The sequence below is a fragment of the Lingula anatina genome, chromosome 3, assembly GCF_051362555.1.
Source record: "Lingula anatina isolate TDL-2025a chromosome 3, LinAna3.0, whole genome shotgun sequence".
NCBI lineage: Eukaryota > Metazoa > Brachiopoda > Lingulata > Lingulida > Lingulidae > Lingula > Lingula anatina.
This window is the reverse complement of record NC_141769.1, coordinates 13867812-13880711: the sequence shown is the minus strand read 5'-3', so window position 1 is coordinate 13880711 and position 12900 is coordinate 13867812. Positions and strand designations below refer to the sequence as shown.

The 12900-nt window shown below is 35.5% G+C and overlaps 3 protein-coding genes across 14 annotated transcripts in view; 1 reads left to right on the top strand and 2 right to left on the bottom strand.

The window, feature by feature from the left end:
- LOC106170036 (pre-B-cell leukemia transcription factor 1) overlaps positions 1-1090 on the bottom strand; it is a 45008-nt gene extending 43918 nt beyond the window's left edge. For 3 of the 8 annotated variants that reach the window (XM_013549746.3, XM_087008331.1, XM_087008332.1), the window contains exon 1: positions 650-1088. In XM_013549746.3, coding sequence (XP_013405200.2) covers positions 650-825 — 176 coding nt within the window. In that variant the 5' untranslated portion in view covers positions 826-1088. Of the gene's footprint in view, positions 1-649 lie in introns of all 8 variants that reach the window. The other 5 variants (XM_013549749.3, XM_013549750.3, XM_013549751.3 and 2 more) reach the window with 3 other exon arrangements.
- A 249-nt stretch (positions 1091-1339) lies between these two features.
- LOC106170047 (target of rapamycin complex 2 subunit MAPKAP1) lies at positions 1340-8658 on the top strand. The gene is made up of 12 exons (XM_013549773.2): positions 1340-1685; positions 1946-2105; positions 2485-2579; positions 2822-2935; positions 3396-3559; positions 4148-4317; positions 4612-4785; positions 4997-5103; positions 5370-5477; positions 5929-6066; positions 6538-6675; positions 7166-8658. Exons 2-12 carry the CDS (start codon positions 1948-1950, stop codon positions 7384-7386), a joined length of 1587 nt encoding a protein of 528 aa, XP_013405227.1. The 5' UTR covers positions 1340-1685; positions 1946-1947; the 3' UTR covers positions 7387-8658.
- A 1323-nt stretch (positions 8659-9981) lies between these two features.
- The window catches only part of LOC106170041 (voltage-dependent calcium channel type A subunit alpha-1), a 150133-nt gene continuing 147214 nt past the window's right edge, over positions 9982-12900 (bottom strand). For all 5 annotated transcript variants that reach the window (XM_087008330.1, XM_087008325.1, XM_087008327.1 and 2 more), the window contains 2 exons: positions 12595-12850; positions 9982-12286 (listed from right to left, as the gene is read on the bottom strand). In XM_087008330.1, the coding sequence (XP_086864456.1) occupies positions 11229-12286; positions 12595-12850 (1314 nt within the window). In that variant the 3' untranslated portion in view covers positions 9982-11228. The remainder of the gene's footprint in view (positions 12287-12594; positions 12851-12900) is intronic.

The window sequence follows — 12900 nt, the reverse complement described above, 5'->3', positions numbered from 1 at the left end:
ATTAAAAAGATGACCAATTTACTCAGTAAATGCCAAAGCTGACTGCTAATAAATTCTGAAACCAATGTTAAAATATTCCTACCATACTCTAATGTCAATGTCTATAAGTACTCTTTTAGACTGATGAATTTACTGGTTTGAAAGTTTTTTCATAAATGATCTGCCGAACTAATCTAGAGGTAATGTGTATTGCTTGTAAACTTGCTCATCATATAATCCCCTCACATGAAATGAAGAAATGTATCAAATGTGACATGTGTACTGCACTTGAAATTAAAGACAATTATAATTCCACACCATATACATAAATATACAGCAAACAATTATATGTCTAACAGAATGCCCCTCAAAGCCTAAATAACCTCTTTAGTTGTCGGTAGCTCTTAAAATATGAGACTACCACTACCAGTGAACTTTTCAAGTTTTTGGTGAAGTGAACAGAAGTTTTTTGTTATGCAGTAGTAGACTGGTGACTATAAGAATAACTACTTATAGTGAGATTTTATGTCAAAGAATGACACCAGTCCATGGAATGAGTGAGGAAATGTCTCATTAAGTGATACACACTACTGTCAAAGCCAGTTTACGATTCAATATGAAAGGAAGCATTTGAATTAAAAATACATGGAATCTTAAAATGTACAATTACCTAGCTTGTGCTTCATCCAAACTCTGATCGGTGATGGTCATGATTTGTTGTAAAATATCTCCAATATCTTGTTTTCTTCCTTCCTGTACTCCTGGGTCACCAACACCGTCTACAGGTCCTCCCTGCATCCCGTAGCCGGCCTGAGACAGCATCCCCATCATTCTTTGTTCATCCATGTTGTGATGTTGTCTCTCTTGGAACGCGAGAAGTCCCCTCAAAAACAACGTGCTTTGCACGAGAGTCTAACCTCTTTGAACCTAATCGATTATTCTAGACAAATCCGTGCAGTTTTGCAAATCTTTAGCGGTACCTGGAGGCGCAATCAAGTTGCTCACGCTATCAGAAATGGCCAGATTTGATTATCACTTTGTGGCCACAACATTCGATATCTTCACAACTCTTGCATCTCATCAGTAAGCCGAACATGCCGCCATCTGGTGATCATTATGTTTTCTATAAGCCAATAGCATAACGCGTAACATGGATATATGTCATTCAACCAATTGGACCTTTCCTTTAAAAGGGCGGGCACCTGCGGGGATAAACAGGACGCGAACAAATTTGGAAGGAAATTTAACCCGTTTAAACGAACTCGTTCAGGGATTAAAAAGACCATCAACTGAAAAACATTCAACTTTTCACCAATAACTACCATTATGTTGTTAAAGCTTTTCCTGAGAAGAGTGAACGATAAATGAAAAAATCCATGATCAATCGTTTCATCAACGTTAACGCTAACAAGGAATTCATGATTAAGTATATCAGAGTGAACCAAAACTAATTTTAGCGTGTATTGAAAATTTTCCCTGATTATATCAAGTAATAATAATCAGCAAATCCTGTCTTTTGAAGAACAGCACTCTACAAGCTGCACGGTAACGGTACATTTTTGTATCTGGGAGTCTTGGGTCAGGTAGAGCCTGTTTCAAGCGCCATCTATCCTTCACTTCACGAGGAAATTCAGCTGGGATGTTGGTGTTGTTTATTATGTTGATTTAATAACAATGAGAAAAGACAGAGGTCTGTTCTTTCCGAGGTGAGACTACAGATAAACCAAGTCTTATATAGGCTTGTACTTTTTAATATTGTAAAAAATAATTATCTGTCATATTTCCATTAAATTGCTAGGTACATGTACACCCATGATCGCTTTTACCAAGTTTTAATGTTGTTGACTGAGTTACAGTACATGTGATAATTTCATAATTTGCACATTTGTTACGAGCTGCTCACTAAGTAATCAGTAACTATCAAATCTTGAAATTTGAATAGATTTTTTACCATTTGTTTTTGCAGGTATGGCATTATTTGATGATGTGAACTTTATAATCACACATTTGAGGAATTCCTACATCACCAGTGATGATACTGGGATTTGTGAAATAGTCATAGAGAATGAGGAGTACCCAGATAAACCAAAGGAGAAAAGAATATCAGATGGTTATAGCAAACACAGGTGAGTAGTTGAGCTGTTGGCTATGAAAGTAGTTTGCTGGACAGCAGTTTGTCAATGTATTGAAAATTACACTTAAGATGATGCCATATTTTCATACAACAAATAAACTGGTTTGAATAATGTGTGGATAGAGAACTTATGCAGCATTATAGTCTGCTGTTGATCAGAAGTTTTCATATTTGTCAGATTTACTATTAGAACACCTAGGTTTTCATATTTGCATATTTTCAATCAGCCCTACTTTTTGATCACTGCACTGTATTGTTAATGACAAAAGACATTTGGTATATGACTTTCACTATTGCTGAATAATTGGCACTGGCATTTGTTATTCTTCTTAACCCAAAGAAGACCACAGGAATAAATGATTATTTTCTAGGACTTTACCAGCTCAGTATGACAGTGGTTGCAGCACAGATGGCTCTGACTCCGAGGTCTCAACTTCCTATGACATTGTGTCAGATATGGACATTGGTAAGCTGAAGAAATAGAGGAGTCTTGTCTGGTGGCCAAAATAATATTTCAGAATTCCTCTTTTAAAAAACAACCATTTGTTATGTAATAGAACCTATTGGATTGTGTGTGTGTGTGTGTGTGTGTGTGTGTGTGTGTGTGTGTGTGTGTGTGTGTGTGTGTGTGTGCTCGTGCATGCATGCGTGCATAGGTGCATGTATTATATTTTGTCATTTTAATAGATTATAAATGTTCTACAACAGGTGCACATCGGAGACGGTCTAACACAGCTCAGAGATTGGAGAGAATCAAAGTGCAGAAACAGAGACAGAGTAGGATAAAACATGTCCAATGGAAAGAAGGTCAAGAGTATAACGGTAAGGCATAAGGAACCTTGAAGAGCTAGCTTTTTTCTTTTGCAAAATCTATAAATATACAGTTGCAAACTGCCAACATGGTCAAAATTAATTATTCAAATTCTGAGGATTTGCCCTCCAAAATGAATTTTTCTTGAGGAGGGCTATTGAAGCATTGTAATCCCCATGTTCTTTATGTTAGGATAAATTGTTGCTTTATAGATTTGTGCATAATTTCTTTCCCATGCCAATTGTTGGTACTGGAATATAAATGGCAGTGTTGAAGTTTACATATTTCTGTGCAACTTGTTATCTGTTCAGACAAGTTTTTATGAAACAGATTCTTTTCTTTTTGTGACAGTAAATTGCCACACATTGCACATTAATAAATACAAAAACGTTAAACTTATTTTTCTATAGATCATATGGTTATCGAAATCATATATCATTTCACTTTGACAGATCTATCATTTTTATTTAGTGGAAGAACTTGGTCACTTGTTTGAGAAAGTTGACTTTGGGAAGAAAGATACTGACAAGGCAGAGACTCGAGTTCGTTCAACCTCCGCTCTTTCTCGTAGACTGGAAAAATCTTCAGGCATTCCAAACAACCTATTTCATGATTATGCTAAGTTTGATGGAAAGGTGAGAAGGTTTTCATCTTAGGCTTGAATGGAAAACATCTGAATTAGTCCAGATTATATTGACTCACTCAAACACAGATTGAAGATGACTTGGTTTTATTTTAAAAACTTATACTTCCAGTATGAACATGTGAGGTCACAGGGTAATGTCAGTGGTCTTGATCTCATACAGAGCTATCTAAGGCCAAAGATAGAATAAACTTCACCAACAGCCTGTGACTTCACCAGACATTTTAGTAGTCTATAGTCCCTCATTCCTGAAGTTTCTCTATAAATTACTATTCCAGCCTAATATCATGTTTCCAACCAAAATCACCTAGCACGTATTAAGTGACTGCAATCAAACCATATGTTCCCTCAAGTTAGTTTGTAAATGGTTTAAATGAAAACTGCCTAGCTTTGATTAGGATTAGTTTGACATCATTCTCATGTGAACATGGTACATAGTACATTGCAGATGCCTTTTGATGATTAGAATTTGGTAGTTTTGGTTTGATTGAGGCAGGCTTTCATTTATTGGGTGTTTAGTATTGTGAAAAAACAGGCATTGTTGCTCAGATAAAATGGTAGATTGTATGCTCTTCTTCAGGCCCACTCAGGTGTAGCAACAAAGGCTATTGATATTTTTCTTACTATGGTATCCGATGAAGAAAGACCATATCCTATGCTGGTTGTCACCATAGCAACAGCCAAAGTTCAGGATTTGATTGGTCTGATTTGCTGGCAGTATACCAATGAGGGTCGTAAGCCAGCACTCAGGTGAACAGCTTAAATTTCTTTAGACTGCTTTGATGGGAAAGTATACATAGCTTGAATTTTAGATTGAATTCCAGTCAGTTTCTTTAGTAAAAGACATAGTGTAACACATACCTTTAAATTCAACATAAACACATATATCATAAAATATAAGTTTAGGTTCAAAGTTTGGATAAGTAAACAGAACTACACATGTGTAGGTTATATAGTATTACCTAAACTTATTTGTTGAGTGGCATTTCTGCTGATCTTGTTTTTTTGAAATTCCCTTTAATTAAAATGTCTCTTTCTTTCCAGCAAAAACCTGGAATTGTATAGTCTTTATATGGCAGAAGATGATGGGGAAGTGGATTATGATTTTCCAAGTCTTGATATCAGGGAGCCTATCTCCAAGTTTGGGTTCTCTAAGCTTGCTCTGGTCCAGGAGAAAGCTGTTGCCAAAATTAACAAAGCTGCACCTGTAGTTACTATGTAAGTTACCTGCAGTTTTGGGTGATTTTTTAGTTTATAACCAAATGGTTACACCCCCCAAATATTTGTAAAAATATGAATAATTGGTATTCTTGAAATATGAAATTACATAAGTTGCATTGGTGTTTAATTCTACTCATCTCATTAAAGACAAAGTCAAAGTGGATAGGATGTTATTTCTAAATTTTCTTTTTATTTTATTTTATTTAAGCTACTTGCCATCCAAAGGTTTCAATAAGATTCAGGTGGAGTCAGAATCCATTTTAATGAAGGAAATACTTGAAAAAGTGCTGCAAAAGAGAAAGATAAATACCAAAGGTAAAAGGAGATGAAGGATAGAAATTAGTTAGGATGGGCTTATTCCTTTAAATTATTATTATGGGCTTATTATTTTTTAAATTGCATTCAAACTCAAGTTTTATATCAAGGTGAATTGAATTTTATAGCCATGTTAAAAATATTTTGTCAGTAGCCCCTATATGACTTGAATGTGTCATGTAACAAACATATTACTTCATTTTTTTAAAGAAAAAAAACATTATTTTTTAATTTGCAAAGATTTTTTTTACTGTGCATACATACAGGTCTTTCATACTTACTGGAGAAGCAGAATGAACCAGGGGTTGCTATAGACCTGGACAGTCCACTTAGTGCAATGGAGACATTGGAGTTTTGTTTGGTTAGGGAACACAGTAAGTTAACAGTGTTCAGAATTGTAAATTTTGCATTTAATTTTCAGTTTTTCAATTATCAGTTGAGTTGATTCTTTCAGATATTTTATTTTATAGTCATGACAGTGTGTACATGTGTCCAGTAATAATGAAATAGGTAAAAATAAAGCCAAGCATAGCCATTTCTCAAATATTTTATGTTCTAAAGTAAGTGATTGTCATCACTAAATGTTATTAAATATGAAACCTTGAAATCATGAACAATTTAATAGAAAAATAAATTGAGTAAATTAGAATTATCTCTGTTGATGATATCTTGGAAAAACAACAACAACATATTCGTCATAATGGCTTTAGTGCTATGAGCAAATTATCTGTATAAAGATAAGTTCCTTAACAACCTTTTGAAATATCCCATGATGTTGTGACTGACAAATTATATCAGTGATAATACTTGTCCTGTGACTTCCAGGTGCCCGAGGTGACCAGCACATGCTGTCTGCTCCGGCTGATGCGTCATCTGCCGTGTTCTCTCTCACCAGCCACCAGTATAAGTCCTATAGAGTCAGCATGGCTCTCAAATTGGGGAGAAATACAGAAGTACACCTAGGTACAGTTATAATGTAGTTGTGTGTAGTACATAGATAGGCACATTTTTGGCGTGATAATTGGTTTGCAGATATACACTGTGTGAGGTTGTGCAAATCATAAGAAGATTTCTGTAGATGGAATTGTTTTATTACATTACATACATGAGGAAGAAAATAGGATCTTTTGTTAACATTATTTTTTCAAAGAATGCAAAGTGAATTTAATTTTGTCAAGGGCGGATTTAGGCCGTCTTCTGGGTCTTCCGGAAGACGGTCAGATTTTCAAGTTTGAATTGGAGGATGAATCAACAAAGATAATTTGGAAGACTGTCAGTAGATACCCCTGAATTCGCCCCTGTTTGTTACTTAATTAAATGAAGCAAAAGGTTCTAGAAATAGAAGTCAATGTTTGTATTTTTCATGGTTATGTAGATGTACAATAGGGCATTTTAAACTTAAAGTTATTTCATACTAAATGGATTATTCACCAGGTATATCTGGAGACAAGATTGAGATTGATCCAGTTAGCAGCAAGGCTTCTACCAGGACTCTGTTTCAGAAACAGAAACCATCAAATTATAACATAGAAGATGTGGCTGCTTGTGAACTGATTGAGGAAAAGTCCACTGGTGAGAAAACAATTTTTTTAAAAGGTTTTACATTTATAAAATGGATAAAGGAAAGTAAGGGAAAGGGATTAAACAGTGGTGTTGAAGGTTAATTTTTTTCAGAACGTTCATGTGTCAGCAAGCATTGTACCATGAGTCAGAGGGTAAACCTGCACAATTGTTTAACTGTGCAATGAATTCATGTGGCTTGTTTTATGAGGATAGAACATAGTGACAGTTTTTCCTATTTTTTAGATTTATATCATGGAAAAATTCTGTGGTTGAAACAAATTAAATGTAGCATTAATATTTTCTCTGTGTTATCTTAACACAGTCTTTGTGAATGTTGTTTATAACTTGAGGCATAACTCTGATACTTTGTTTTTTGCCTTTGCATCAATGTTTCATCATTTTCAATACTATTTTGTTGCTGGTAGATAACATATGTTATATTGTTTAATACTTCAGAGACATCCCATTCTGAACATTATGAACAAATTCAATGTTTCAGGCAAGTCTACATTCCGTTTGATCTACAAGAGCAATTTGGACCAAAAACATCATGATTTCGAGGCAGAATCTGCCAAAGCCAATGAAATAATTCAGCACATAAACACAATCCTGGAATTACGCTCAAGCCTGGTACGCAAGGAATACATGGCGATGAAGCAACGCAAATTAAACAAGAGCAAGCGCCTGCCATATTCTCATTCACATTGGTACAGTCCATGATATGTTAAGTCAAAGTTGCCTAGTTATAGGTCTTGAGTTAAAAAAATTATTGAGCCCATTATTAACTAATGTAATGCAATATGCATAAATGCATTGGAATGCGCATAAATGCATTGGAATGCATATGCGTAGTTATTCAGTTTCAGCAAATGTTGAAAAAATAATGCTGTCTTGGGATTTGACATGGTTTGTGAGATAGGAGTAGATATGATATTACTGAAAAAGCTAGTCATTTTGGAGCAAACCCTGAGACTCGGCCAGTTCACTTGTACCTTTACAGCAAGTATCATCGGTCAAAGAATAGGTATGCATTGGAATTTTCCGTTCTTCTCTGGGGGATGGGGGGTCCTCTTTTTATTTGGAAAAATTCCTTTGTAGTGTTTAAGATATTTTAGTGTAAGAAATATCCCAAACATAATTTTGTTCAGGGTTATAGGAATTTCCGTCTTGTTTATATTCTGAATAGAGGTGTGGTCCACTTTAGTCTCCAAAACTCATGGTAATTGTCTAAGAAGTGCAAAAAGACCCCCCTCATGTAGTTTTATACAGTTGCAAGTGTTTGACTCAACAAAATTTGTTTGGCTATTAGGATTAGGTATGAACAAGTTAGAGACTTTGATTCTAGTAAACTGTCGTATATGTAAGTTGGAGGTATCAAATTCTGCAGCCCCAACCTCTCACCACCCCAAGTTTTAACTTCTGCTGTAAAAACTTGCATTTGTGGCAAGTACCATGATTGCCTTATTACCCCTCATTGCTGGAAGTAAGTAAAGAGGATATACTGGGTTAAGAAGAGTCTGGTCGGTAATAAACGTATGGTCCCAACAGAAAATGACTCCTGAATTTTTTAAAAAGTTGAACAGGAATGAAGAGGGGCCAATTATAAGGTATCAGTCATGTTTTAATCTTTTAATTTATAAATGTAAATTTTGTAATTATTCACAGTATAATTATTGGATTGAGGTGTGGTAAGGTCCCTTGCACTTTCCTCTTCCATTTTGTGTGAATATTTTTATATGCAGGTTCTGCTAAAGCCAATGTAATCCAAGGTGCTGAACATGTGGTGCTTTCTGGAACATAAGGGCAATGTTATTTATAAGGGACACAAGTTGTAAAGATTATGATGTGCTAGTTTCTAAGCATACTTTTTTTTAGTCTGTAAAGAATTGTATAGACTCCTGATTTTTGTCACTTTGCCAGATGTAACTAGAAAAGATCAGTTACAAAATTGTAAGTGAATGAATTCCTAATAAAATACTTTTAAAAGGAAAAGATGCTTGTTTCCCCCTTACGTTACGTCTATTTCACCAAATCACAAGTATATTCTGAAATTCAATTCATATTATAGGAGCACAACGTTCTGTTTAAAAAGGTGATCAAATTAAGACATACATTTCTATTTAACCAATATCTACTTACTCCCATCCATTCATATTTGAAAATTTATATATGAAGATTCCTTTGGAAAACCATATTATAAATGTGAGTCATCTATTGCCAAAAATTGAGGGTCTTCTTCCAACTTTTATCTTCCAGGTTAAATGTCAAGTAAATCCCTTTTTTGTTTTTTGAAAGTTCATTTTAGTTATTATGTTTTTAAAATGTTAGAGGTAAGTCATTTAGTGCAAATTCAATTGCAAATCTCCCTTTAAGTAGTCTAGATAAAATTGCATTCCTACTTATGATTAAGCAAATATGACCATGGATTCACAAAAAAAGAAGACATAACATTTCTTGCAATTGATATTTTAATGAATGAATGAATGAAATGGAATTATTTGTATATATACATACAAAGGAGCATTTCAATCCATGCACATTAACACGTACAAAACATCTCTCCACTGAATGTTTGCATAGAAAATGTTGCCACATTTTGAAGCATCATCAAATTTGATTATTAATAATATTATGAATAACTTGTGCAATATTGGTGCAAGCACAAAGTATATCAGATTCTGCTACTGCAGAGCTTCAGAGAGCAACTGGTGCCATCTATCCTTCATTCAAGGCAAAGCAAAGTAAGATGTGCAGAAAGAAGTGGCCCATTCACCCAAATTTAAAAAAATCAATGTAGTAAATGTACAGATTTTTAAGTACAGGTGACCTAGTAGTTCACATGAAAGCACAATTGAATAATGATGGCTAAAAAAAATTATTTTGAGTGCTGGAGCATGCAGTTTAATTTTCTGATATCAAATCAATTTTTGACTGCTTGTACCTTTAATTTATTCAAAAGAAACAGCAAATCTAAATACTGTGCCCCCTTCCAAAGAAGCCAGAGAATGCAGTATTTGCACCTAAAACAGGAAGCTACGTATGCTTTTTGATGTCTTCTTGATAGGAAGGAGCTCTTCATTCCACCAAAAGGTTTGGATAGGAGTACAATTTTAAAGCTGTGTCTGCAAAACTCCTTAATATACTTATGTGAAAAAAATTCTGTTTGAATGTGTAATGTATAAAGGGATCAAGATATATCTGATAAAATAGAAAACATGAAAACTGAGTTGAACCCTGGCCTTTCACTTTGGCTGCAGAGTTGTATAAATTATAGCACAAAGTATCACTTTTTATTAATAATACAATAAAAATATGTAGTCATTTAATGTAAAATATATTTGAGAGAATTTTAATACCACATTTCAATTTGAAAATGTGGTTTCTGTACATAATATTTCTTTATCTACTGTAAAACAAAATAAATTCCACATGAAATATGTAGAATGAAATAGAAACTATAGACAAGGATATGGACCTTTGCCAGAGAGAAGCACAGAAGCTAAAATTTTAGCAAACCACACATGAAATATTTTACTGTTTTTCTGAAATATCCTTTTCTAGAATGTAGCTAAGCTCAACTAGGGAAATACACATTATTTTCAGTTGTTGGCTAAATTCAGGTCGTAACCAGATAAAAAGAGAGAAAAAAGCTCTCATGCTGGCTCTCACTGCATTGTTATCACAAACTAAACATGCTGACCAACATTCTGTTCATGTAATAAATATACCAAAAGACAAAATCACTTTAGCTGAACAGACTTAGATCTTTAAATACTGTGAATGCTTTTACTGCCAAATAGTGGCAGCAATGGCTTTATAACGGACACAATGAGCCAATTATAAACTGGCCAATCACAGAACAAGAAAGATAATACATTTAAGTTAAATATTACAAGCATGTACAAGATGGCAACTTATTAAAATATGCCAACTACTCTCAGTTATTCCACTGCCTTCTCATTTTGTTCAACGAAATTATATTTTGACAATGTCTTAAACTTTAACTGCCTAAGTTAACAGGCCACAAGATGTATAATATCTATTTTTTTGAAATATGAATTATTCCTACACTTGCTTATACAATTATCAGAATTCTAACTGAATTGTTTTAAGCATCTCTATCATCACTACAACATGGAATATTCATTAAATGCTGTCTGGACAACAATACTTGCAACATCTATCTCATTATACATTACACTTATGTATGAAACACTATCACTGAAAGATCTAACTAACATCTGGGTCTATATTACATTTTGAAGTAAAAATATTTTTCACTTGTTATTGAATTCAAGTTTAAAAAATTGTTTTTTTATACAGATATCTCCACCAAACATTAACTAACAATTCCAATCAACTGAAATTGTTTGCACCTAAAGGCTCTTAAAAAAATCAAAATCCATATGACAGGCCTTGAAAATCAATGTATTTGATTTTGTCAACTGAAGTTTCAATTGAAGGCTATGTCAACCAAAATTGTACTCTAGAATTGTATCATTTCTTGTCAAAATAATTCCAATCAATATCAGATTTGCATGAAAAAGGAATCATGGGATATGCTAGCACCAATCATCATCATCTTCCTCTGAGTCACTGCGCTGCAATGTCACGCGGCCTTGACCTACATTATGACCTTGACCTGGTTTAAAGCCATTTGGAATACTTGGTAATGTCTGTCCATGCTGTGAAGTGCCATGTCTGGAGGCAACTGGGGGTATGTGTGTTGCACCCCTTGATAAACTGCTAGAGGAACGTGGTATGTTGCTAGTTTGACGGGGAGGTCGACCAACCGGAATATTACTTGCAGAACGGGGCATGCTCTGTCCTCGCCGCTCGTATTTACCAGACACATCTGAGTCCTGGTCATAATCTTTTTCTCGATCACTGTAATAAGGATCTCTTTGTCCATTGTTTAAGATTCTCCCCCTAAATGGAGGTCCTTGTTGAGATCCATAAGTCCTACCATCTACTATGTCTGTGTATTGAGGGGGCTCATCATACAGTCTCCCTCTATCAAGCCTGCGTTCTAGACTGGCTTGTCGGTTTAGATTATTTTTATCCATGTAGCGTCTATCTCGCACTGGAGGGGATGGTGTCTGTGATCTTGCACTAGAGCGCCTAGAATGCGGTGAAGGAGGCTGATCAAGTTTGGTCAGCCGAGTGGGTGATGGCTGTAACTTGGGGAAATTAATATTACTAGGACTAGCTTTGGGAACAGTAGGAGAGGGGACTACCCTTGGCAGGTTGCCAGAATACACATCACCAGGTTGGTCCATCATTTGCCCCAGGGGCAAGGTCATGGGTTTACTCGGTGGTGTGTGGGGCAGTCTGCGATTCCTCCTGGCTGTAGCAGGGCTAGGGCTACGAGACCTGTCAGTCAGGTTCACACGCCCGTAATATTCATGCTGAGGAGTGGATGTTGCTGTGCCCGATGGAGACGGGCTACGTGACCTTGTCTCTAATGAGGTTGTTCTGTAGAGATTTTGGCGTGAACTGCTGGCTGGGCTGCTGGCTCTGCTCCCCACTGGGCTTGCTGCTGGCGAGCCCATTACTGGTCTCTGCTGCTGTAAGGGAGGTCTGCTGCGACTGCGACTACGACCTCGAAGTTGAGGTGAGTCTAGAAAAGGGAATTGTACGGTCACTGATAAGGCTTCCAATGTTTTTTTTTTTTTGAAGAGAAAACTATTAATAAACACTTGTAGGAAAAAAACAGTAAACCAAATAGTACATCTAAAACAGAGCATTTAATAATTAAAATAAATGGGATTTACGTAAATTTAAAGAGGCAACTATATATCTCAAAATTATAGATCACAGGGCATGTAGATCATTTGGATGTACTTAATTTTCACATTAATTGTCAATGACCAAGCAAATAACATTCACTTTGCAGGTGCTACCAGTAATTCACCAGTCAGTCCTTACCCGGCTTAATTCTCATTCTGTTCAATCTGTCATGTTCTTTAATAGTATGTGCAGCATCACAGATATCTGTTACAGCACCAGAAAACCCAATTTCTCTACGAGGGGATGGTGACCTTGACCTATTTCCAAAGCGTGACCCTCCTGGTGACCTTGGAGATCTGGGTGACTGTTGTGGTGAAGGAAGACCAGAGCGATCTCCATAGTAGCCAGGTGTCAAGGCCAGAGAGAGGTCATTTCTTGAAGCGTCTGTTGAGGGCTGAAATATGAATATTTGATAAAATTAGTATTGCTGGCATTAAACACTTT